The sequence below is a fragment of the Herpailurus yagouaroundi genome, unplaced genomic scaffold, assembly GCF_014898765.1.
Source record: "Herpailurus yagouaroundi ecotype Mexico unplaced genomic scaffold, PumYag 221, whole genome shotgun sequence".
Lineage (NCBI taxonomy): Eukaryota > Metazoa > Chordata > Mammalia > Carnivora > Felidae > Herpailurus > Herpailurus yagouaroundi.
Window position 1 is genome coordinate 14,101,533 of NW_024412452.1, and position 26,908 is coordinate 14,128,440.

A 26,908-nucleotide genomic window follows, 5' to 3' on the forward strand; every position below is an offset into this window, starting at 1 on the left:
GGCCTTGGCTCACCTCTCCAGCCTTCTTCCTTACCACACTCCACCTCCCTGTACTCCAGCCTGCTTGCCCTCCCTCTGTCCCTCAAAGAGCGCATTCCTGTCTCGAGGCCTGTGCACAAGCTGTCCCCTGACCCAAGAATGCTCTTGCCCTGCTCTTCTCATGGCTGGATCCTTCCTATCACTCTTTGAGAGGACTTCCCTGGACATCCGTCTAAAGCAGCCCCAGTCTCCTCATCCCATCAGTCTGTTTCAGTTTCAGTTCTGGACCCTTTCATGCCTTGATATTTATTTACTATTGGCTGGAGTGTAAGTTCCATGGAAGCCTCTGTTTACTCGTCATGTTTACCATTGCATTTTCAGCTTTTAGAATGGCACCTAGAATGTGGAAGGTGCCCAAGAGTTATCTGTTGAATTTACAAACAAATTAAATGAAGTGATTCAAATAAAGCAGTTAACTCAGTGTCTGCCACTTAGTTCAGTGACAGGAAGCTAGCGCTTACTGTATTTTTTAAGATGAAGGGAGAAAACAAGAGGAACCTGTAACTTTATGGATGGAAAAGAGAAGGCTAATTAGCAAAACTGCTCCTTATCTTGGCACCGTAATTATTCCTGTTGAGGGGAGAAAAATCTCCACCTTCTACAGTCACAGGTGGGTGACAGAGGAGTAGCACGATTTCCCTCCTGGGTAAAGAAAGGAAGCTGCAAAAAAGGAGTCTGGAAAACAGAAGAATACGCCAAAGAGGCTGAAAATCCTCAGAACAGGCCTGCTTCCCACAGCCTGTGTTGGTGGTACTGGAGAGTCAAGGACTCAGACTGGAGTCCTAGGTAGGGCCAATTCTATCAGTGGGTGGAAAGGGGATCCCATGCAGGAGGCAAGGAACAAAGCAAGGACAAGTGGTCAGCAATACAGAGACCCAGAGATGACGAAGCACCACAGTAACACATGGAGACTCTCTGGGTGACTTACTGTGCTTGGGACGGGCAGGCTTCTTTTTAGAAAATCAAAAAAATTTCTATATCTTAAAAGACACGATCACAGCAGACCAGGGGATTTGCAACATCTTGGCAGCTGATACTGGGCTGGTCTTTCTGTCTCTTTAAAACAGATCTGTCTTTCTTCCCCAGGGACTGTGGGTCCTGAACACAGAGTGTATTTTGTTGACCCTTGTATTCTAGGTCTTGTATGGAGCTGGTTCACAAGGAGGTGATCAATAACCAGATACCGAATTCATGATAACCAGTTGAATTTAGGAAGTCTTTACCATGTATGTGCCAGTCACTCTTCCAAGTGCTTGACATTAACCTTTTAATCTCACAGCAGGCGGCATGGTAGGTGGTGCTATTATGTTCATTTTTGGGAGGAGGAATAGAGAGGTTAAGGGTCTCAGGTCACCCAGTTTATAGGTGAGAGAACTGCTTCCGAGTCCAGATAGCCTCGCTCCCGTTTGTTTCTCAGTGTTGGCAAAATTCTGGGTTTTGTCCTTTGGTTTTGCTTTTCCAGTCATTTGGTGGTACCAAATAAATGCTACTTTTCTACTTCTTCCCCCTTGTACCTGCTAATCTTGAAGATTTAGGACTGTAGCACATGATAAAATAGTAAAATAACACCGAAGAGCCCCAAATAACACGTTCACACTATCTTACTTTAATGATAAGAACCTCAGAAGGTTTAGGATGTTAAACCAAGACCCTTACGTATCTTACACACACGGTTCAAGTATCCCTGGAGGTGGGTGTATGTGTCTGTGTGTCATATAGGAAATGTGGCTTCACTCCTGGTCTAGTGCAGTTTCTTTTCCAAAGGAGATAAATGAAATTATATCACCCAAAACTGAACATAAAAGCACCAAGCATGTAAGAAACTCCAAGAATAAAGCTGACTTATTCAGCAGGGAACTGAAATGGTCTCATGAGTCTCCTAATTTTTTAAAGAACAGGAGTACAAACATGGGAGACCATTTACTAGGGGCTTTTCGTTGCACAGGAGAGGACAGTCAGATCCAGTGAAATGAAGGGACCAGTGGAGTTGAAGTTCTGGTCCTGTTCCCTGATGCCTGGATCTCCCCCCTATTTGCACCCAGAGCTGCTCTTCCTTACATCCTCCCTCCCACCACGGACTTGCTGCAGCCTCTGGTCTGCGCTCTCCTGAGCATGTGCAGCAGGGGCTGGCCTTCCCACAACAGGAAATGCCGGGACTTCAATCTGCTCCACCAAGCCTGCCGTGTAATCCCCTGACCCGAGCTCGCCTGCCAAACTCAAACAACAACAGCAAAGACAACACAAAGGCCCAGGGTTTGACCAACGGGAGAGTCAGAATTTCCCTGCAGTTACCATGGGTCTGTTTACACATTCTAGAGACGGGAGGGTTTTGCAATCTTCAGAAGAGAAGGGAATCTTTGATGTGTCTTTTCATTTGGCCAAAAACTGATGGAGTAAAAGCACAGTCCCCAGCAATGCCACAAAGAAAATCGGCAGCACCTGAAGTGAATCTCTACCTTGAATGAAGTATCAAGTCTCTCTTGCGGAGGCCCTCTCACACTGCCCTTCAAGAACATTAGCAGGGTGAGAAAGAACTTCTGGTACACAAATCCTCTGTGATTACTGGAGGACAGACAGGCTAAGCCACATTGCTTTGCGTGAGCAAAGTAGTAGGGATAGAGGGTTTGCGGGCAGCCAGCAGAAATGGGCACAAGAGAGTGGAGCTGAGATGCCAGGAAACTGCCAGGGTCCACCTGAGAAGAGGGCCCCAAGAGCCTCCTGGTGAACTGTGTTGCAACTCACCCTTGTACTTTTTTAAAGGCCCTTCTGCAGACGGTCTTGTGCCAGGGATGCCTTGGGGGGAGTGTGGGAATCAGGTTTGCAAGATGGTGTTTGGCAAATGAAGAAGATGAGATAAGGCCTAAGCAAGAGGTAGGAGTCAGTGGTGCCGGAAGAAACCGCAGAGATTAGGGAGGGATGCTGGCTTCCCATCAGGGGAAGTTATCTATAAATCTTAACGGATGTGGTGGCCCCAGACATGTAGTTGGCTGCTGTTTGGGTAAAAGTGGCTGCACCGTTACTCAGATGGTAGAGGCCCCTTCTGAAATGCTTGTCCTCAGGCAGCCCTGCTCCCGGAAGAAATAGCTCTAGAACATGGAATCTGACACACGCATTTGGTTAGCCCGTAATTGGATTTGTCCTGTGCTGCCCTTGGACACTGAATTTTGCCATCTTTCTAGTCATACCAGGCTTAGGTACAAGCACATGCTTCAGCATTTATGGCTCCATATGCTCGGAACATCCTTCCTCTACGTCTACTTATCATTTAGAATATCGCTGGCATGTAACCTATTCTGTGAAGAAGTCTTTGATTCAGTGCTCTATCATGGGCCAAACAAACTCTCAACCCTCAATTCACTGCACCGCACGTACCAGCGGGAATGATCTATGGAAAGGAGAATGGACCTGAAACAGAATTGAGCCCAAGGAAATGGTTTCATTTAACATTTCATTGACCTGTGACACATTTTAAACCCTTATGATAAGCCCTATATGGCCACCGACAACGGCCCCTTATTTGTCTATTCCTTCATTTACTCACTCAAGCAACTGGAGTTGAGCCCCCCACTAGTTGCCAGCACAGGGCTATATTTTGAGAAAAATAAAGACAACGGAAGGAATACAACTGTCAACAAGATTGTCCACGTTTATAGAGGAACGTGTTTGGTGAGGGTGATGACATGAGTAAAGGACCAAGGCCACTGAAACTCCCAGGTCCACGAGGCTCTGGGGGGCAGAACCTGAGGTAGAACTAGCTATCCTGTCTCATCTGAAGTCTTTGGGGAGAAGCCAGAGAAGTCACCCTCAATGGCAGTCTTGGAGATGAATTCCTAGGAGTGAATTGGCAAGTCAGAAAGATCCAACAACACTTCTCTATGTAAATACAAAAAATCCCAACTGACTTGAGATTTCCCCCTTCTGAGTTGCATTTAACATGTCATGACCCCACATCCTATCTCTTCAAATACACGCAATGATTAAGGACAGCACTGTGATTGTCCTGTATTCTTCAGTGAAGGATAGTGTATTTACTTTTTTAATAATGATGTTCCTTTTTCAAACTATTGACATACAGAATATTGACTTCTGGGACTGTTCTAGGACTTCTGCTTGGGGCATACGTGTGTGTGTGTGTCTGTGTGTGTGTGTGCGCGCATGAGAGTGTGTACTTGATGACCACTGGAAAGAAGATGCCTGGCAGTAGCTTGGCCTTCCGCCTTTCAGAGTGGGGATCTACTCTGGCTGTCTGTGTAGACATAGCTGTGAAGGGGTTCAACTTGTCTGTTCCTAGACAAGTTGTATAATTTTTCCATAGCTCGGTTTTCGCATCTAAAACATTCTTGCCACAGAGAAATTGTTAGGACGAGTGAGCATGATAATGAACCTAAAAATAAGTTCATTATTCAAGGCCAGGTGCTTATGGTTAATTGCATGCCCACCGTCAATGCCTTCAATATGCATCCCTCTCCCTCCCCAACAGAAAAACCATTGAAGTGAGTTAGAATTGAATCATCAGATGAAGTACTCCATTATTGGGTTCCCCCTTAAGCTGCCAGTATTTTGGAGTAGCTAGAGGCTTCATGAGGAATCCTCACTCTGCTGCCAATTAGAGAGGATTCTCAACCCAAGAAATACCCATCTTAGTTGTTAAAATTGAGCCTTCTTGCTTTTGTTGAGGTCTCAAAATTTTTCTTTGTCTCTCTTTATATAGAGGTATCACTGTTGGTTGCGTGGAATCTTGAAAAGTCACGCTTTTTTATATTATGCATTTTGATAATTCCTTATTAAAGAGGACCACTGAGAGCTTGTTATAAAGTTGTGTTCATTCTAAGTTTAGCTATTTAAATAGTACATGTGTCTCCCTTAGGATATGAAGCTTATAGAACTGATAAAAGCTTGGATAAATAACACTGAACTTGTTCACATATATGGCAGAGCGTTTGACTTCAGAGAGCTATTGAGTGTTAGACACTGTGTTAAGCTCTTCGGGGATAAATCCATGATTAATGAGATATAGATCCTGACCTTCAAGTAGCTAATGAACTTAACCTTTGATGCAGAAGAAAAGATCAATAAAATACCCTGGGAATGCAGAGAAGGGGGAAATGAGAAATTAGTCCTGATGGAAGGAATTATAGAGCGTTTTGTGGAGATAATAGCACATGAGCTGTACCTGAAGGATTGACAGGATTTAAATGCAGGGAGCTGGAATGGAGAGGGTTCTAGAAGTCTAGATTCAGACTATGATTTTCAGGGCACTGTGTAAGATACTATGTAGGTATAGATTATGTTATCTGTTCCTGTGGGATTTCTTTCTTTCTTTTTTTTCTGCTGAAACATATTAGGAAGGAGATTAGGGCTGCTTAACTCACAAGGCCAAGGAACTTTCAAGGCCAACAAACCATGTTGAGTGATCAGCACAGCCTGCAGTCTGCCCCAGCCAGCCCAGAAGCTCCTTGAGGTCTAACACAACCCTTTAGATCTCAAGCATCCTAGGGTTGTCCTTCTGTTTCAGAAGCCAGGTCTGCCTTCTTCAGGTAAAAGTAGGACTTCTATAGAAATATTAGATGAAACTAGGTGGTTTTGGGTAAACCACACCCCACGGTCTTGTACCTAAGTCCCCTGGTGTGTTTCGACCACAGTGGCTGCTTCCAAAGGCAAATGCAGAGTCAGCACCAGAAAAAAAGGGCAACAGCTCCTTTAACTGAACATAATAAGGGGAGGGAACATTCTTCACCTCGGGGCAAACAGAGCAACTTCATCAAGCAAAAGCCTCTTGCCCTATTTTCCTTTGGGAATATAAGAGACAGCTGCACATAACAGAAACACAGCCAAATTGGAACCCGTGGAACTAGCCACGGTGCTTTCTCTTGAAGGATTAAGAAAGGCTTTTGTGGATGTAAAGAGGGTTTTATCCTCCCTCTTTGCACAGCAATGTAATTTCCTCCCTTGATTTCTGGGCAAAAAGTTAGCATTCCAACAATATGTGCTTTAATTGAGTGCAGCTATTAAATCCCTTGGCTTACATGCATATGGTTCAGGATATAACAGACTCGTGGAATGTTAAATTCAATCATTATTCTTTCTGTATGCAGGAAACTTGATGAAGGCAGTGGTTAGAGGAATGGCCAGGGGGCAGTGCTCAGTTTGCATACAATAGACCTTAGGGATTGAGGACTGTGAACTTGAATCCTCCACCCCTATGTCTTTTGATCCCACTGTTTTCAGACCTGTACCCTGGCTTCTAAATTGGTGAGTGATGCATCCAAAGGAGGCCTGTTGCTCTGAGAGTGATCAGAGGATCAGAAAAGCCACCGGCCGGGTACTCCGGCCCAGGGATTCTCCTTCTCACCATTAGCCTTTAATGCCTCCACCATATTCTACTCTAGGCCACGCTTGCACCAGAACTGCTTACTGACCCATTTATGGTGGAGTCTAAGATGTTTTTCCTCCCTTCAAATGATGAAGATTTGGGAGCAAGGCCAGGATATTAGCATATCTTCTCCCACCACCACCTCCCCCGCCCTCCCATACATTATTATTACTGCCTGGCTAATCTTTAGGCATTGTGTTAAATTAAAGAAAAATGGAATACTTCAGCATCAGGCTGTTCCTAGAATCACTAATTGTTTGGAGAATGTATCAAATTTGCCCTGATCTACATACATGAAGCATAGTCTCTGCAGGGAAAAGAGAAACCTAAAATGTCCGTTTTAAAGGGAAAAATTGTATTGATAAAAATATTTATATTTGCATCTCAGATTTTATCTTTGCAGGTGGAAAACGCTCCCAAACTATTCTGTCCGTGGCTGCAGTTCAGTTCAGTTTCTGGTCAACCTTGGTCAGTTCAGTTTGTTCAACCTTGGTTCGGAAAGGACCAAAAACTTCCCTCCCTGCTACCTCAGATACAATGGGAGCCTGGGCCTGACTCAGCTCTGTGTTGCAGGGGCCTGAGTCCTGGGCCAGCCCAGCCCACTCTCTGCTCCACTTTACCACTCTGTCCATCCCGCTGCACCCTGCTCTGGTCACTTACCTCACTCTCCTCAGCAGGGGGTGGAGGGACCTCCTTGATAATCTGAAAAGGGGGAAAAAAAAAGAGAACAAGTCAGTGGAAATATTTGGCCACCTGCTCTCCAACAGGCCTGTCCTCAAGAAATGCCTTGGTGGTATGGCCATAATTACCACCACAATGGGCCCAAGCAAGAAAGGCTTAATCAATGCCATGATGTGTCTTTCTGGGCAGAATAGCTCAGTTAGTTTGAGCATGATCCAGACTGAGGGTTCCATTTTCAATTGTGTCTGTTTTATACAGAGAAAAAATATTCCACAAGTAAGTTTCATCTCTTATCCCAGGGTTGCTATCTTGCAAATGTATTCACTCACTTATGCATCCAGTCATTCATGCATCAAATCCTCTATCTACTCATCCAAACTGCTACACATTTAACAAAGAGCTACACCCAATATAAGTTAAGATGATGCTGCAGAAATGGGTCAGGTATGGACCACACTCAAACTACTGGCAGTCTTGTTAACTGTCGCCGGCCCCAAATGGTACCTGCCCCAGGAGGGAGAGTGTGATGGTCAGACCAATTCCTGACAGAGGGCAGCAAAGGAGGGATAACCAGGGATTTCTTTCAGGACCCTGACATTTAAGGGGTACAGAGATTTACATTACAATGCTATAAGATTGTATGCTGCAACTTCCCCATCATCAGGGCTGAAGAGAGATATGTGGACAGTCTGGGCAGGGAAAGCGATCTGGAACCCCTTCTAATCAATGAGAGGATGATCGACACATGGGAGGAGGATGGTTTGGTGACAGTGAGCAGCTTCTCCTCTTGCTTGTCCCCAGTTTGCTCACCCCATGCATAAAAGGAAAGCCCCTGTAGTTAATTATATTAGAGTCTTTTACAAAGCGGCTTTGCCATGTCCCCTGGGGGCTCCCTCCTCTCCCCCCATGCTTATTAGAATTTTGAGTCCCCTACGTGTAGTCTTTTCCTTAGACAATTCTGGTAAATACAGACTTATTATATATCTCTTGATGTCCTAGTGTCAGGGCTGTTTGTGCCCGGATGCTCAGGCACTGCCCACAGGATGAACCAGATCCTTAATCTTTTAGTTGGAGAGCTCTCCCGGTTGCTGACCTGGCTGCCTATTGGGCATCAAGGTCTTCCTCACCTTTCCCTCACGAGCACATGTCTCCTTTGATTTGATGATTATTTGGGGCCTCATTTGGGCTCTGATCCCCACTGCTCTCACCCACACTACCATTATCTGTAATGTCATCTCTGTATGTTGAGACAGGCTACTGACTTGACGTTGTATTAACACCAGTCAGGGAACGAAGACTCCAGCCATCTAAAAGGATGGTATTCAATTAATTAAGAGGCAGAGATTAAGGGCTCCAGGGGTTTCAAGCTGCCATTTCATCTGCCTCCACTTCCTGGCCACTTGTGGGAAGCCTTCTGAAGGTCTTTGGAAAGCACGAAGCCATGATTTTGCTCACCCACTCAACACTGGCTCTGAATTCCTTAAGGGAAATCCCTGAGGAGGGCCATTACTGATTTTAAAACAGGAAATGTGATGATTTGAAAACAGGAAATGTCCAGAAATTGGAGGGAGGAGTGAGGAGTTGGGGATGGCAATCTGGAATGCATCTCTTCTCTTAGGGCAGGGTTGGGAGGGGAGTGAGAGGGAGAGCAGGATATTTGGGAAACCCAGACAGATGTTGACAAGAGTGCTGTGGGCAGTGTGCATGGCAAGTATGCTGGGCGTACAGAGAGGTTCCATGCAGAACAGCTGGGCTTCTGTCTTCACAGTGCTTCCAGCTTCCTCCCTCACCACATGGAAGTGCAGCATCGTTGTCCAATGCGAACCCCAGACCTGCCTTTTTCTGATTGTGAAGATTTGAGAAATCCTTGAACCTCCCTGAGCTCTACTCTCCTAATCTGTTAAATGGGAATAATGTGACCTTGTAGCGTCATGATGAACAATAATGTTTGTCAAACATCTGGTATAGAGTGGGTGTTCAGTAAATGGTGTGTGCATTATTATTCTCCTTTTCCTTTCTTTCCTTTCTCCTTTCTCTGTCTCTCCTTTATTACCCCTTTAAGGAAGGTTTCACTTGACTCCCTGCGTATACTAAATGACTATGTATGGTGGTTTCCAAGCCAAAGCTTCATAAAATGAGTAAGACAGGAGGCTGGTGTTCAGAAAGTGGTCAGGGGGCTTGAGAGTGACCAGGGACTTCAGGGTGGTGAGCGTCAGTATGTTTCACCACATATGTGTAGGCCCATGACATCAGCCAGGAAGTGCAACACCACGTGGCCTATCACTCAGACCAACCCAACCAACTGCGGTTGCCGTTCAGTGTCACTTACTGAGTATTTATTGAATTCTACATCTACATCCACTATTGAATGTCTGAAGGGGGACCTACAAGACAATGCCAAGATACAAAATTTATTAAGTAGTAATCTGTAATCCAGATTCCATGCTTACGCACTGTAAATGGGCACCTGAGCTTCTGGAAAAATGCCACCATGTTCAGGTAAACAGGATTAGGCACCTCCAATCTGGCCTTACTGGTTGGGTGTCTGGCTGCATTGAGCAGGAATGAGGAAGAAGTCTTCCTGGTGCTTCAAGCTCCACCACCACCCAGCCTCCTCCCCTGGGACAGGGAGCAGCTTGCCATAGGACAACAGGAGAGCGTTTCAAGGCTTGATCCAGACAGGCAAAGTTGAAGTCATGACATGATTATTCCAAGCTGCGAAGCTGGACGGGCTGTCTGTGAATGAGCCAAATCCCCGTGCCAAGACCGGCACATGGGCCCCCAAAGGAGTGCTCTGCACATCGGCCCTCTCCACCTCACCCCTGCGGAAGACCAGAGCTCATGCCTAGAAGAGAAGCTGGGCAACACACCGTGTCGCTCTTGAGCCTGCGGTACCACCACAGCCTTGCTGCACAGTGGCCCAGGGCCCACCGGATAAAACTCAAACTGCATCTCCACAAGGCCTGTGTGATGTGGCCCCACCTCTCCACTTCATCCCTCTTCACTCTTCCCTTCACTTTTTGAGCTTCAGCGTCTTGGTCACCTTTCTGCTTCTTCCATGCACCCCATTGCTTCTCACTTGTAGCCTAAATGCTTGCTGTCCCTCAAGCTCTCCTCTATGGGATCTCACATAGCCCAGTGTCTTTTGTAGCACTTTTAATTAACAGATTAATTCAACACTTCTTTGCTTCCAACTAGTGTGACTAGAAAGTGTTTATTTCTAACTAGAACGCAAGTTAGAACCAGCGCTAAGCACTGCCAAGAGAAGGCTTGATTTGGCCCACTGCCCTTCTTAGAAGGTTCCGGGAGATTCCTCTTGGTTGTGAGTGGGCTCGTCAGATCCTTCCCCATTAGGGGGACACATAGAAGATGGTAGGTTGAAGAGCTCCTTAATTAATGTTTCAAAGGAGAACATTCAATAAACATATTTATGGAATAACATGGTAGAACTGGGGGGTAAATCTGGGGACATGCTTTTCCTCCAGAGGCCGGCAGCACTTCTCCACCTACTACCGTCTTTAGCTTGGGTATTTTGAATGGGCAGAAGGTGACCATTTGCTTCCCTGGGAGAACTGCCCTGGAAATCCTTCTGCGTTGATGTAAATTCTGTCTTGAGGTAAAGGGGATAAGAAAAATGAGATGGAATATGGACTTCTGAATTCTATTAGTGTTTCTTTGCTATCTGAGAATTTCTTGAAACTATCTCTGCTGTGACTTGGGAGAAATTCCCCCTCTCCCCTCTTATCAGTTTTAGCCATGTTTGTGTAGGTAGACATGAGATAGGGTTGGATTTGACAGAGGCTGTTGTATGGATAAAGGAAAGAAAAGACCAGGTAGAAACTTATTAAACTGAAATCTTAGTGACAACTTCTCATTGAGTCAAAACAAATGAAAGTTTTGCGTACACCCCTGAGTCTGGCTACTGGAAATGGTAATGAAGAAGGTGTGGAGGTAGAGCTGACATGGTATGAACACAGTAGGAAGATCATATATACCCAGGTCCTGTTTGATACCTAGGAACCTTACTCTGGTCTTATGAGTCAAGTTCAACCGTTTAGGTCTCTGTAATGCTCTCTTTGAAAATTAATTTTATAAAATGTTAAGGCGAAATATAGCACCTGGTGAGTTTATTTTGCTTATTTTTTTTTCCTCTAGAAGTATTCAAGTTTTGCTCCTAATTTGCATATTTTGATCATTGCCACTTGGTTTGCTCTTGCTAACTTTACTGCTACCGTCCTGTGTAGTGGAATGCAGAATGTAATCTACGCAGTTTTTCACACAGGCACCTCTCTTCTACCAGATGAGAACCACACTGGCTCACCAGACATTCCATTTAAAGCCGTGAGTCAGGTCAACATGCTCATGAGAAGCAGGAGGATGCCAGGCCGGGCTATTCCCACGTGGTCCCCTGCTATGTCCGCACCACCATTTCACATCTCTCCTCTTTATCTTTTCTGACTCCTCTCTGTGGCAGCAGTTGGCTGTAGGCTAAGCTGTATGAGCTCATTTTAGAGAGATGTTCATCTTATGGCTTGAGAAGTGGGACAAAACAGAGGACTTCTTTTTGGGTTCCCTTTCTCCATAAACTGTATTTAGGGGTTCAGTATCCTTACACAACCTGGATGAGAAGCATCTCCCGCAACCCCCTCTACACTGAAGGTGTGGTTCTCTTGTTGCAAAGGAGACACTTCCTTGATGCACAACCAGTTGTGTTGTCCAGACCAAGTTCAAGGGAACCGCTTAAAAAATACTACAAAATTAGGAACATGTCCTCTAATTTGAACTCAATTTTAAACTTCACTGAGTGTCAGAGGTACCTGGAGGGCTTCTTAAAACACAGATTTCTGGGCTGCATTCTGTAGTTTCTCATTAGTTGGTCTGGAGCGAGGTCCTTGTATTTCTAACGAATTCTCAAATGATGCTTATGTTCCTGGTCCATGGACCACACTTTGAGAATTATGAATTAGCTTATTTCTAACAATGCTAGCTTCAGTTAGGTATTCAGGGGTATGTTGTTGCTTCAGGTCAGACATTCCTGTTGAGAGTTGCTTATGGCTGATTAAAAACACTGGTTTCGAAAATGTTTCAGTCTAAAAATTATGGTGTCCCTGTTCTATTGTCAGGAACTATGGGATCTCGATTGCCCGTTTGTCAGCGCACTAGGGAAGACATGGAACTGTTTCTGGAGGAATCTCTCAGCTCTGCCTGCAGGCACTCTCTTGCTTTCTCTAGTGAGCATTTGTGCTCATCTGCCTGCAGAGCTGGCAGGGCCTGGATTCTTGGACCTGGCCCTGGAGCAATCCTAGCCAGATAGTTCCCTGGGAGTTAGGACACAGATCTTAGCTTTCATGGTCTGCACTGTCAGCAGTGAACTCACTGAACTGTTCATGTCTGCATCTTTGCATCTTTCTTCTGCACTGGACTCTCAGCCCCTAGAAGACATGTGTGTTCTTGGCCATCTTTTATCTCTGGCATGTGGCTCAATGCTTGTTACTCAGTCACTATTTCTGGGAAGAATGGGTTTGCATTCCCACGGAGGAAAAGGTAAATAAAGAAAGCATTCCTTATTATTCTAAACTTCCTTGCCTCTCAGATAAGCACTTGAATGATTCAAGATTCAGGACTGGTCTCTCAACTGTCCATATAAATGCTTCTTTAGCAGTTAATATGCTAACAGTGCCAACTGCTGAGAGTCGGTTGTGACACTTAGATGCATCACGAGGATCTCATTAGGGTCATAGCTTGGATTTATATTAATTATAGTACTTCATTGGATACATCTATACCCCATTCTATTCCCTAGCCCCAGCCTCCAAGTAAACTCACTTGCCTGTAGTTCAAGAGTCCACTTTCCAAGCATAGTGTCCCAAACTAAATTTCTATTAAGGCTTCCTGAAAATTTGAAGGTGACAATTGCAGTCTCTTTTATTACAATACAGGTATGTAATATGTGAATCTGTTCATACGTGGTAGGTAAACTTGGCATAAAATCAGTAAACTATGAGATCAGTGTACCTCAAAATTTTATTTTTCATGAGTCAAAAGAGAAGATTTTATATATATATATATATCATATATATGATATATATGTAATATATATTACATATATATTATATATTATATTATATATTAATATATATTATATTAATAATTAATATCATATATAACATATATTAATATATTATATATTATATAATATTATATATATTATGTAATATATAATATATATACACATATATGTATATATATTATATATAATATATATACATTGTATATATACAATATATATATTACATATATATGATATATATGATATATATGTAATATTGTATGTATTATGTAATATATATTATGATATATAAGATATTATGATATATATTATATATTATATGTATTACATATATATTATATATAATATATATTATATATAATATATATATTAGTTTTTATAGTTTTATTAGTTTTATAGTTTTATTATATATAATATATATATTAGCTTTTTAAATGTTTATTTATTTTTTAAAGATAGAACACAAGCAGGGGAGGGGAGAGAGAGGGAGATACAGAATCTGAAGCAGGCTCCAGGCTCTGAGCTGTCAGCACAGAGCCTGACGTGGGGCTTGAACCCACAAACCATGAGATAATGACCTGAGTCAAAGTTGGACGCCCAACTGACTGAGCCACCCAGGCCCCTCTATATTAGTTTTTTTGTGTGGTAAAAATCACATAACATAACATTAAACATATTAAAGTGTGAGGGAATTATATTTGGTGCCACTGAATAGCATCGGGTGAATGTGAAGGTGCTGTCCAGCTGCCAGCAGTGGCCTGGGAGGCACACACAAACCCCCACACACCGTGGCTGCTTTCTCACTTCCGTTTACCCTTGTTCAATGCAAGTTATATTTGCTCCTGAGCTTATGTGCTTTTCCTCATGAAAGCATTGAATATACATCCTCAAAACCAGTGTGTGTCCTGCTCATAAGAATCCAGGGATTGAATGAAGGAGGAGAGGCTTAAGCGTGTGGAGAAGAAGCTTGTAACACGAGAGAAGATGGGGTATCCTGTGACCAACACGAGTAAAAGTGCCCACACTGAGCTTCGTCAGAGGCCACACTGAAGAACCAAAAGAAAGGAGATTGGAACTCAATGGGAGCCATCATTGGCCTTAAAGAGGATTGAGGCACGTGCCATGGATTGGAGAAAAGGTTATCGCACCGTGAGCAGCAGAACAGCACTTTCGTGGCATGAGGTCTGACTGGAAACCACAGAAATTGTCTTTTTTTTGTTATGAAAAGAAGAACCTGGCAAAACAACAAAAGCTGGACTCCTATTTTAAGCTGGCGCAGAAGGAATAACAAGACAGTGAGTCACAGCCGTCCACCTCTGGTGTCGTGACACTTCGTCCTAAGAATGTCCTTCCTTCCGTTCTGCCTCCGTAACTCAAAGCCACAGTGCTACATCATACTCACATGCCCCGGGAAACTTCAGGAGTTTATTTTTACAAATCGAGGCAAAGTGGTATATTTAGTGTAGCATAATTTAAATTAAGAATCTAAGATGCTTAAAATGGCGGAGTTTTATTGGGTTTATTATTCATTTTTTTGAAGTGTATTGTTTTATTAGACTACACAGGTTTGAATGCTCTCCTCTGAACTCATTTCCCCCATTAGTCCTGTTATTTTCATGCAGCCCAAATTCCATAATGCAGTGGTATTTTTAGGGACACATGTTATAGGAGAGATGATGGTATTTAGAGAACTTTTGATGTACCTGCTACTTAACCATTGTTAACTCTGGAGAGGACAAAGGAACCACTCAATGGGCCTGACTTCCTTATCTAAATTCTGGTCTTTGTGCTTTCCATGTGTATTATAAAACCTCAAGGAATCTGAGTGATAATATTCCTTGGGTATTCGGTAATTTGGGATTGTGAGCTCATGGGTAATTTGCATTTACCGATGAGGTAATCAATCCTATGAGGATTGCATTGAGGGACCAACATGCCACAGAGGATTCGAATTTCCTTCTGCAGATTCCTAAGTACTTCCAAACCGACAACTTTTCTCGGTTTGCAATTTACAGAACCACAGGTAAGACACATTTGAACTCTAAAACTGAGAGATTATGGTTTTGAGTTCTTAGGGACATACATGTACACATGCACCAAGCCCATGGCCTAGCCTTAAATGCAAGTTCCCAGCTTTAGGCAGAAGACTCCATTCCAACTCCCAAACTTTTATGTACACTATTAAACCAAATGTCTAGGTTACTGAGATCAGAAAATCTTCCCCCTCTAGGACTGCCACTGCTATAGGGTCAGCAAACCATCTGATTTCCAGATCCTTCTTTATTTTGGCCCTAGAAATGTCTTCTGTTTTCTGATGAGCCTGGATATATATTTGAAACAACTTTTATTATATTTTTTTCTAGGAATTTTTTTCTTTGTTTTGCTATCTAGTCCTCACTATATCACCATTGAGAGTAATTTATTTTTCACAAATGATTACTTCTTGCATGCTTAGAGGGGTTTGCTCAAATAAATATTGTATGTAGATGGCTAAAGATTTTTGGGTCCTTAGATCTAAAACACTGCTTATCTTGAGACTTCTGGCTTGATCTCTTAGCACTAACTCTTCTGCTGGCTCATGGCCTCATAGGTTCTGTGTGAGGAGAAGCTATCAGAACAGAGCTGTGTAAACAAGAAATGCCAGTCGAGCTCTGAAAGCCATCTAACAAGGGCTTCAATTTCACAGGTAGAAGGGGATGCTTGCTCTCATGCTTTAAATTCTAGACTTCCATTCTGATACCCAAACTTTATAATAACTATTCTTCTAATTAAAACTAAAAAAAACAAGGGAAAATGGGCAACTTGATGTGGAAAACATCGAGGAAGTAGGATATTCCAGCTAATGGCAGAGAAGTCAATCTTTCTACTATACGAACAACCTAAATGTAATAGAAACCTCACAGCTGACTGGAGTGGGTTAGTGCTATCCAAGTACTGCCTGGACCCAGTAATTTTACCCTGTTGTTTAGCAAAGGCTAATGCCAAGGGTGTTGATCTAGAATGTAGTACAAGAAATTTTCAAAGAAATGAGGTCAACTTTTTTCTTTTTTTGCATTTGGAACTCAAACTTCAAATGTTTTGGGCCTCCCAACTCATCTGTCTTAAAAAATTTTTTTTTTCTTAATGTTTATTTATTTTTGAGAGAGAGAGAGAGAGAGAGAGAGAGAGAGAGAGCAAGCAGGGGAGGGGCAGAGACAGAGAGAAAGGGAGATACAGAATCCGAAGCAGGCTCTGGGCTCTGAGCTGTCAGCACAGAGTCCCATGCGGGGCTTGAACTCACCAGCCATGAGATCATGACCTGAGATGAAGTCAGATGCTTAACCAACTGAGCCACCCAGGCACCCCCAACTCATCTCTCTTAAGACTCATCTGGTGTTGGGGCGCCTGGGTGGTGCAGTCGGTTAAGCGTCTGACTTCAGCCAGGTCACGATCTCACGGTCCGTGAGTTTGAGCCCCGCGTCAGGCTCTGGGCTGATGGCTCAGAGCCTGGAGCCTGTTTCCGATTCTGTGTCTCCGTCTCTCTCTGCCCCTCCCCCATTCATGCTCTGTCTCTCTCTGTCCCAAAAATAAATAAACGTTGAAAAAAAAAATTAAAAAAAAAAAAGACTCATCTGGTCTTATTTGCCTAATTTGCCTTAAAAGGGCAAATGTCTCGATAATTAAAATGAGAGTAGTGAGTGGCAGGCATTTTACATTAGTCAATCAGGCCTATGTGGCTTACATGGTAACTTAAAAGAATAAGTGTGTATATTCCCCATTAGATAATATGTCCCCATCACCACAAAACTCTATTAAGTGAAACAGTTCAAAGAAATCCATGAATTCAGATTCCCTGAGGCTTGGAGAAGGAGTGTCTGGTCTGCCTGGGTTACGTGCAAGGTGATTCCAGCCATGAGTAGTGCCTATAGGAACTGAGCAGGGCACATAGGGAACAGGAAGACATAATGATGTTCGTAGCATGTCAAGCTTGTTGGCTTCGATGCAGCCTCTGAGCAGGCCGGGAAGGAGGCAGCCCCTCAGAACTCAGGAATCTGCTCTTTCCACTGTTTGAGCATTCTCTAGGACTATGTTACCCAAACAGTGTTTGGTAGAATACTAGTGCCCCTCCAGGTGTCTGTATGTTAATAGGTATTTGGAAGGGTGGGGGGATAGGGATAGGCTAAGGGAGGGTTCCAGCGTCAAAATAAGTTTGGGGATTCACAGCTCAAATTATCTTATGAAACATTCTGAGAAGTCCTGCAGTGAAGTCAGTTATTCAATTTAGTTTAATAGTGTCTTTCAAACTCATTGTCTAAATACTCCTGTTCTGAAGCATACCTGTTCACATCTTGTAGGTACTATTGTTCCATGGACATAGTTTGGACATGCTGTCCCTGATTACTTACATCATATGATCCTCTGGTCATTTTGATGTGTACCCAGTTTTGAGAACCACAGGCCAGGGAATCTCGAAAGGGAGGAATAGATTTACTTATAGGAGGTAAGAATATAAAGAAGCAACTTTAGAGACGATATGGTTCCAGTTTTTAAATTTTCCAAGTGGGGAAGTTAAGGTGGAAGGATTTGCCCAATCCTGTGAGTGAAGAGGCAGATATCTACTGGAACCCAGTTGTCTTTAATGACAGCTCACCTCTTTTCATTTCACCCAGCAAGCATGAGGATGGCAGTGGCTGGGGTATAAGGCAAGTCACAAGGCCAGCCTGGCAGGAATGAGGGAAGCCACAAAGCAAGGTAGAGATGAGAACAGACTGGGTGTATGCGGTGTGTGGTGTAGAGCTGCAGGGGTGAGGACAGGCCATGGCAGAGTTCTGTATGCTAGTGAGAAATAATCTTGTAAGCTGCAGAGTGAGGAGTGTCCAGATGGAAATGGGTGGAGGCTGGAAAGGGACCTAAAGAGCAGGATGAGTCTAGGCTCAAGATGCTTGGCTAAGGAGCTGTTTGCACCAGTCAGGTTTCTATTAAACAGACTATCCGTAAATCCCTTTGCTGATGTTAAGCTTGGCTGCCTGGCCCTACAAATTAAATATTATGCTTTAAGGTGTGGAAAGCATTATTTGAAGACTTTATTTCAATAAGGCATATCAAGTTCTTGATTAATTTTTGTCCCTTGCAAGTTGTCATTGGGGATGTCGAAGGGACTTAATTTGTTAAACTGTTCTTGAAATTTAATAAAGTGAATGAGACATGATCTTTTTACGGTGCCTTAAAAATTATTCATAAGATACCTACAAAGCCATTACAAACAAAACAAAACAGAGCAGAATTTTGCTTATATAGGGAAAAACTCTGGATGCATGCACACTATCCTATCTCAACAAACTGAATAAAAATATTTGCCTTTATATGAACAGAAATATAATGATTTGATTTCACCTAAAGAGCATCATTTAAATAGTTGGATTTCAGAAGATCAGAAGAACTGTAACTTTATAGCAGGGTCTCTTTTTTTTTTTTCTTTCTAATTGTGATAAAAAACACATAACCTAAAATTTATCATCTTAACCATTTTTTTCTTTTTTTTAAAATTTTTTTAATGTTTATTTATTTTTGAGACAGAGAGAGACAGAGCATGAACGGGGGAGGGTCAGAGAGAGGGAGACACAGAATCTGAAACAGGCTCCGGGCTCTGAGCTGTCAGCACAGAGCCCGACGCGGGGCTTGAACTCACGGACTGCGAGATCATGACCTGAGCCAAAGTCGGCCTCTTAACCGACTGAGCCACCCAGGCGCCCCTCTTAACCATTTTTAAGAGTACAGTTCAGTAGTGTTAAGTATATTCACATTGTTATGCAACCAATCTCCAGAATTTTTTAAAAAGATTTTATTATTTTTTTAAAGTTTATTTATTTTGAGAGAGAGAGAGAGAGCGTGCATAAATGGGGGGAGGGCATAGAGAGAGAGGGAGAGAATCCCAAGCAGGCCCTGCACTGTGAATGCGGAGCCTGAAGTGAGGCTTGATCTCACGAACGGCAAGATCATGACCGGAGTCAAAATCAAGAGTTGGATGCTCAACCGACTAGCCACTCAGGCACCCCTAAGATTTTATTTTTTTTATTTTATGTTTTAAAAAATGTCTATTATTTATTTTGAGAGTGTGTGAGAGTGAGCACGGGTGGGGGAGGGCAGAGAGAGAGAGAAAGAGAGGGAGAGAGAGAATCCCAAGCAGGCTCCATGCTGTCAGCACAGAGCCTGACAAGGGGCCCGATTCCATGAACTGTGAGATCATGACCTGAGCTGAAATCAAAAGTCAGATGCTCAACCGACTGAGCCACCTAGGTGCCCCTTTAAGATTTTTATTTTTAAGTAATGTCTACACCCAACAGGAGGCTCAGACTAACAACCCTGAGATCAAGAGTCACATCTTCTACCGACTGAATCAGCCAGCTGCCTCACCAGAATTTTTTATCTGGCAAAATACAGTAAGATCTTTTTACTTGGGATTCCTGATATACCATTAACCTCCCAAGAAAGTGGGCACATTTCTACGATTTTATTTAAGAAACTGCCATAAATGTCTTTTGTTATGTAATTTGATACATATAAAACATTACATTGCAACATCCATGTAATTTATGAAATGCAGGACTGCCTGCATTTTCTAGAATAGTAGCGCTCTCATATCACTGATTCATTGTTGACCTTTTCTCTACGCATTCAAGTCATTCAAAACATTTACTTTTCTAATATATTTCAGCTCTTTTTTTTCATGATTCTCTTCTCATTTAGGTTTCTTAATCTTCTTCTTTTTAAAGTTCAACTTAGAGATTTCAGTAATATTGGACCAAACTTATGAGTAGATGGAGTGGCCACCACATGATTTAAAGGGGCATTCTGCAATGCCCCTTGTGGAACTGAGGCAGGGCTTTATTTCTTTCTGGTAAAATATTGACCCTTGAATTCCCTTTTTGAAAATGCAAATAAGTCCAGGGTGATATAGTCCAATACCTCTTTCCCTTTCAGTGTGGGTGTTTTTGTGCCAGTGAATCAACGTAGAGATCTTAGAAGCCAAAGGTTTACCTGGGGATCCTGAGGACCGATTCGGGAAACACTAAAAAGTTTTGATTCAGGATCTATCTGGCCAATTACCTGTCTCTTCCCATCAGTCGCGATGGATAGACAATACTATGCTATGTGGGCAGTAAGTCACCCCAGGTTCCATTCAGCTGGAGGGTAAGAGCCCAGAGGGAAGGGGGTCCTTTAAGAAAGACAAAATGCAATAGGCAGCACAGGTCACCCTTCAGATTTCTTCTGCCAGACAAGGCCGGCAAGAAGCAAGGATGCTGAGGCAGAGGGCAGGACTGATAGTAACCACTGTGTCTGGTCTGCTCATACTGGTCATTACATTTTAAAATGCTCCTTATGATCAGTAAATAGCAATCTGAATGCCTGCCCTTCTACCCCCAGCAACCCTCCAGGATTTTGTGGACTGCCCCCCACCCCTGCCCCATATCCAGCCACTAAAGGGTTGATACTTGGCTCAGTTGGGGTGGAGAGCCTTGCAGGTTGTTAAATGTTTTGCATATCACTCCTGGAGAAAACTTTGCAACAGAGACAAACCTCTTGTACCCCACATTTTGCAAGACCCTTCTGCTCCCTGGCTGTTTCCCATCATCACGATGCTGCTTTAGTACCTGGTCAGGGGGCATTTCCTGCATTTCCTTGGGACAAGGCAGGGAGAATGACAGAGGAAGCTTTCAGGACTGTCATTTACAAGGATGCTCTCTGCTAGTCCCAGAGCTGTGGCTAGAGGTGCTATCCTTCAAGGGAGAGAAACTTCCTGCATCTTCTGAACCAGGATCCTGGAATGGGGTGGGAGGTGATGTTTGCCCTCTTCCTGTGTACTCCCTTTAGAAAACACATGACTTTATCTTGTCGCCTCGGATCTCATCACTCTTCAAGAAAGCCACTGGTCAACAAGTAGTTTCTGGGGGCACACCAAGCATCAGAGCCCTGGCCAGCTTTCAGAAATAGGGGTGAGGGCAGTTTTTATACACATCATAAACAGGAAAATGAATCTCCAAGATCTTCCCTTGTAAAGAGATCCTTTGGGACTTACAAAAGCAGATCACATTAAGACATTTTGGCTGCTTTCCAAAGCAACATGGACTTAACCAGACAATTTCATTGAAAAATATTTTGAATATTGCAAAACAATCTGGCCTTGGGTGACACTGCTTCCAGTAATAAAAGACATTATTTCAGAGACCTTTCCCTGGAAATTAAAACCACAATGAGATATCACCTCACAACAATTAGAATGGCCAGCTGTCATCAACAAGACAAAAGATAACAAACACTGGTGAGGATGTGGAGAAAAGGGAACCCTTGTGCACTGCTGGTGAGAATGTAAATTGGATATGGAGGTTCCTTAAAAAATAAAAAATAGAACTACCATATGATCTAGCAATCCCGCTTCTGGGTATATCTCCAAAGGAAATAAAATCATTATCCTGAAGAAGTATCTTCTTCTTGAATCCCCATGTTCACTGCAGCATTATTTGCAATAGCCAAGACATGGAAACAACCCAAGTGTCCATCTATAGATGAATGGGTAAAGAAAATGTAGTACACACATATAATGGAATATTATTCAGCCATAAAAAGGAAGGAACTCCCGCTATTTGCCATAACCTGGACATAACTTGAGGGTATTATGCTAAGTGAAGTAAGTCAAATGAAGAAAGACAAATACTGTGTGATGTCACTTATATGTGGAATCTAAAAAAAAACCCCAGCTCATAGAAACAGATCAGATTTGTGGTTGCCAGAGGTGGGGTTGGAGGGGTGGGTGGTGGGGGAATTGGGAGAAGGGGGTCAAAAGGTACAAACCCCCACGTTTAAGATAAATAAAATCTGGGGATGTAAGGTACAGTATGGTGACCGTAGTTAACAATACTGTATGGTATATTTGACAGCTGCTAAGAACTGCTAAGGGAGTAAATCTTAAAGTTCTCATCACAAGGAAAAAACTTTGTGACACTGTGAGGTGATGGATGTTGATCAGACTTATTATAGTAAACATTTTGCAATATATGCATGTATCAAATCATTATGTTGGATACCTTAAACTTATGCAATGTTATTTTTTTTAACGTTTATTTATTTTTGAGACAGAGAGAGACAGAGCATGAACAGGGGAGGGTCAGAGAGAGAGGGAGACTCAGAATCTGAAACAGGCTCCAGGCTCTGAGCTGTCAGCACACAGCCCGACGCGGGGCTCGAACTCACGGACCGTGAGATCATGACCTGAGCCGAAGTCGGACGCTCAACCAACCAAGCCACCCAGGCGCCCCAAACTTATGCAATGTTCTATGTCAGAAAGAGACATTTTGCACCAATATGAATGGAATGCCATGACGTACAGTAGTATATTCCTATTATAGTAAATATTTTTTAATAGTGATAATAATACACAGCATTTACTATGTGCAAAGGTACTGTTCTAAGCAGTGTATATATGACTCCTTTAATCTTTACCATCTCCTTATGAGGAGGAGATGCTCTTATCCTCTTCATTATACAATGAGGAAACAAGTTCAGAGAGGTTGGGTAACTTGCCCCAGATCACACAGCTAATATGTGATGGAGCACTGCTAGCTGTTCTATTGTTCCCAGCTGTCCCCACCCAGGACTAACTGTTTTTAAGAATGCAAGGGACTGGGTGAACAGGGTGATGCCTCCAGTAGAAGGTCTGGTGCTCACTGCCGGCCACCATCACTGCCACTGGCCCTGGCCACCCTCTTCTTTAAGAACCCCACTGAGGGGGGTTTTCCCTCCTTAGAACTTCAGACTTGAAAATTGTTTTTGAATCACCATAGAAAGCACCCTGGCTGACTCATGGCGTTTTGTTTTGTTTTGTTTTTATCCTCAAAATAAAACAGTTGTGTAGCCTTAAGTATTGAAAACACCATTTTACTTTTGGGGCTGCTGCTGGAAGAATGTGTGCACAGTCGCGGTGAGTCAGTCCAGTCAGTCCGGTCTGGCTTGCACCGGCTGACCAGAGACTTGAGTCTGTCCTGGGTCCTGCCTGCACACACGTTCCGATCTACTGAAAGTCATCTCTTTCCCTCAACACCCAGGGCCTCTGCTGGTGCAAGAGCCTCTTTCTTTCCAGAAGTCCCTGCCACATGCATCCACATCCCGGTCAAGCTTCTCATCTCCTTCTTTCACCACCTCTTTCAAATGTCATTCGAAGCCCTCTCCCTGCCTTTTTGAGCCCAGCGCTCTGTGAGTTTGGGTCCCTTGCTGAGCTCAGTTCCACACGCAGATGTGAGTTTCCTCACGCTGTGGACTGAATGCTCAGAGAGAAAATGAGGACAAGTTCTTGCCTGGAGAGGCTCCCCTGAGGGACCCTCTGGGGAAGAACTAAGAGACAGGGAATGGCAGATGGGGGGCAGTCCAGCAGCGCTCACTTCAAACCCGCCTGGGCTTACAGTGCACCCTCTGAGTCTACATAAAGGCTGAGTGTGGGCTGGGAGTAGGCATGTGAAAGCAAACGGTGTTTTCCTTCATTTGGATATGATTTTGTTTGGGCTTCTCCTAGTCTAGGGGCCAGGGAATAAAAATTGATAAACCGGCACATTTCCTCCTTTGGGTGCAGCAGGTGATGGCAGGTTATGCCAGGCCTGAAGCTATTTGGGGAGACACTAGCCAGGGCCATGTGGTGGCTCCTGACGAGCATGATGGGGAGGGGACAGATTTTTATCCATCTCGTAGCCTAAGTGGTTAGACTAGTCTGGGCACGGGGTAGATGTGTCCTATAAATGTTAGCTACAAGTAATGAAATGAAGGCAGGTGCCACTCATTATTATTAAAAATAAAGAGGTCAACGGCACTCCCTCAGATGCGCAGACTGGCTGCCAAGGCCAGCATCGTCTTGAAAGAGTATTAGCGGGTGCAACTCAACGTGTGTGTGCGCGCGTGCACGCGTGCGCGTGTGAGATTCATTGCAAATAACACTCGCCATTTACAACATTCTGGGGGTCCTTCCTGAGCACTAGAACCAGAGCGGGCACCTGGATGGCCCTACCTAAAGGCTAGCAGTCTCACTCCCTACCCGTACTGATTCCCAATGACTTGCGGTTCCATCAAGCAATGTTAGTTTGTGCCAACTTTGTACAAATTACATAAACGATGCAAAATTTGTCCTTAATCTTTACGTAGTTTTTTGTCACCGTCTCCTACTGATGGTCCTGTTAACCTTGTATCACCTTCTGCTTGAGGCCTGAGGTGAGGAAGAGGAGCTTGGGGCACTTACCACGGTGCAGCAGAGGGGCCAGAACCACCAGAGGAGAGCCAGGGCCAGGAGCAGGAACAGGATCAGCAGGGCAATTGCCAGGATGGAGCCATCCGACTGTGGGACCAAGAAAGAGCGTGGTCAGCAGCGGGTCGGCCATGTGGGCAGCCAGAGACACCTGTACCCTCTCCCTCCCCGCATTCCCATCACTGATATGCAGACTTAAGGCCCAGAGAAGAGCACAGTTTGCCAAAAAAAAAAAAAAAAAAAAAAACAAAACCACAGAAGGTTGAAACTCTGCCGAACATTCTGGGCAACACACTCCGCATAGCCAATTCTCTCGAGAAATGGCCCTTCATTTGTCTTTTCAGAAGGCCCTGCTCGTCTCTGAACACACATATATATATATTATATATATGTTTGTTTATTTTGATATATATATCAAAATATATCTATATATCTATATCTATATCTATATCTATATCTATATCTATATCTACATCTATAATATAAAGTTTGTTTATTTTGAGAGAGACAGAGAGAGTGAGAGGGGAGGGGCAGAGAGAGGGAGAGAGAAGATCCCAAGCAGGCTACGCACTGTCAGCACAGAGCCCGACACGGGGCTCGATCCCACCAATGGTGAGATCATGACCTGAGCCGAAATCAAGAGTCGGAGGCTCTGACGCTCAACTGACTGAGCCACTCAGGCGCCCCCTCTAGGAACAGCATTCTGAAGGACCAATCCTGCAAAAGCCAGGGCGGGCGGTTGCCCACATAACCAGGCATGGAGGTGACCGACGACTGCCTTTGCCTCTGGCCCATCACCCTCTGCCTGGTGACATCCTCCTACTCCCTGGGTCTGCTGTTCCTGCTACCACCTGCCTTGCACTGTGGACAGTTCTGCTCAGGATTCAGCCTGCTGCCCCCATCCCGTTCCCAGGGATGCCCAGAACTGATCCGGGAGGCGAAGTCTAGAGCCAGCTGATAGGATGAAATAAAGGGCAGATGGATTCCAGGCACGGGGTGTGGAGCGGCTGAAAGAGAACCCGGGAGGCAAGGGGAGTGGTGGCTGAGTCAAGGCTGCTGTCAGATCAAGTGGCTGTCAAGTTCCGGCCAGGGGGCAAGGCAGGCACCAAAGACAAATTTTACCCACTTCAAAACGTGCCTAGGCCGGTCCTGCAAATAGACATGGTTGTTACTGACACGGTTGTTACTGCAAATAGACACAGTTGTGTCTGAGATGGTGTTACCTTTTAGCAGAGATCCCACTCGGTGTCAGTATTCTAGGGCTGCTGGTTCAGGGAAGCAGATTTAAGCCCCCTCCACCCGCCCTCACCTCCAGCTGGCGGGAGTGGAAATGGGCACAACTTTTGAGGGTGAGGGTGGGGGAGGGCAAGCTGAGGAGCAAATTGTCATAGGTATTAGTTGTCATGGTACTCTTTCTGAGTAAAGCTGGAAATTCCACGTTTAGTTCCCCAAAATAATCAGGTATGTTTGCACAGATGATGACAACTGATCATAAGCATCACCATGGAAAACAACCTAAATGTTGTTTTGAATTAGGGAATGGCTAACAATACATTACAGAACTCCCATGCAACCAATTACTGTATAGACATTGTTTTCTGTTTTCAAATAATAGTTAAATGACATGTGAAACCATTTCTGACATAAGTGGATTTATGTATAAATTAGTGAGAGAGAAAGACTGAGGGATATTATTAATAGTAGTTTTGCAGGCAGTGGGTTTATGATAATTTTCTTTTTTAAAAAATCGTTTTCTTTTTTAAAAAAATATTTTTTTTATGTTCATTATTTTTGAGGGGGATGGAAGGGCAGAGAGAGAGAGGGAAACACAGAATCTGAAGCCAGTTCCAGGCTCTGAGCCATCAGCAGAGCCTGACTTGGAGCTCGAACTCCCGAACTGTGAGATCATGACCTGAGCTGAAGTCGGATGCTTAACCAACTGAGCCTTCCAGGTGTCCCAATCGTTTTCTTTTTCTTTTTAAAAAAAAATTTTTTTTAACGTTTATTTATTTTTGAGACAGAGAGAGACAGAGCATGAATGGGGGAGGGTCAGAGAGAGAGGGAGACACAGAATTCGAAACAGGCTCCAGGCTCTGAGCGGTCAGCACAGAGCCCGACGCGGGGCTTGAACGCACGGACCGCGAGATCATGACCTGAGCTGAAGTCGGACGCTTAACCGACTGCGCCACCCAGGCGCCCCTCGTTTTCTTTTTTTTAAACAACTTGTAGTAAGAAGATAAACTACTGAAGTTGTTCTTTAAAAATCTGTACTTGGGGCTCCAGGTGGATGCTTTGGTGCCCAAGCTCACTGGTCCAGAGGTTCTTACCCAGGGCCAGTGGACCTATGGGGTACACAGAGGGGCTCAAGGGGATGGAAGCTTGTGACCCTCTCGAAATTACACTCATGATCTTCAGGGCCTGTGTTTTCAGGGGGAGACTGCTCACAGCATGACCAGATTCTCCAAGCTGCCCCCCACCCCCT

At 43.9% G+C, this 26,908-nt stretch overlaps 2 protein-coding genes across 4 annotated transcripts in view; one reads left to right on the forward strand and one right to left on the reverse strand.

Moving 5' to 3' along the window:
• GKN2 (gastrokine 2) overlaps positions 1-26,908 on the forward strand; it is a 322,064-nt gene that overhangs the window by 107,091 nt on the left and 188,065 nt on the right. The window lies entirely within an intron of this gene.
• ANTXR1 (ANTXR cell adhesion molecule 1) overlaps positions 1-26,908 on the reverse strand; it is a 216,804-nt gene that overhangs the window by 62,102 nt on the left and 127,794 nt on the right. For both annotated transcript variants that reach the window (XM_040458662.1, XM_040458663.1), the window contains exons 13-14: positions 24,421-24,516; positions 7,073-7,114 (exon numbers count right to left, since the gene is read on the reverse strand). In XM_040458662.1, the coding sequence (XP_040314596.1) occupies positions 7,073-7,114; positions 24,421-24,516 (138 nt within the window). The remainder of the gene's footprint in view (positions 1-7,072; positions 7,115-24,420; positions 24,517-26,908) is intronic.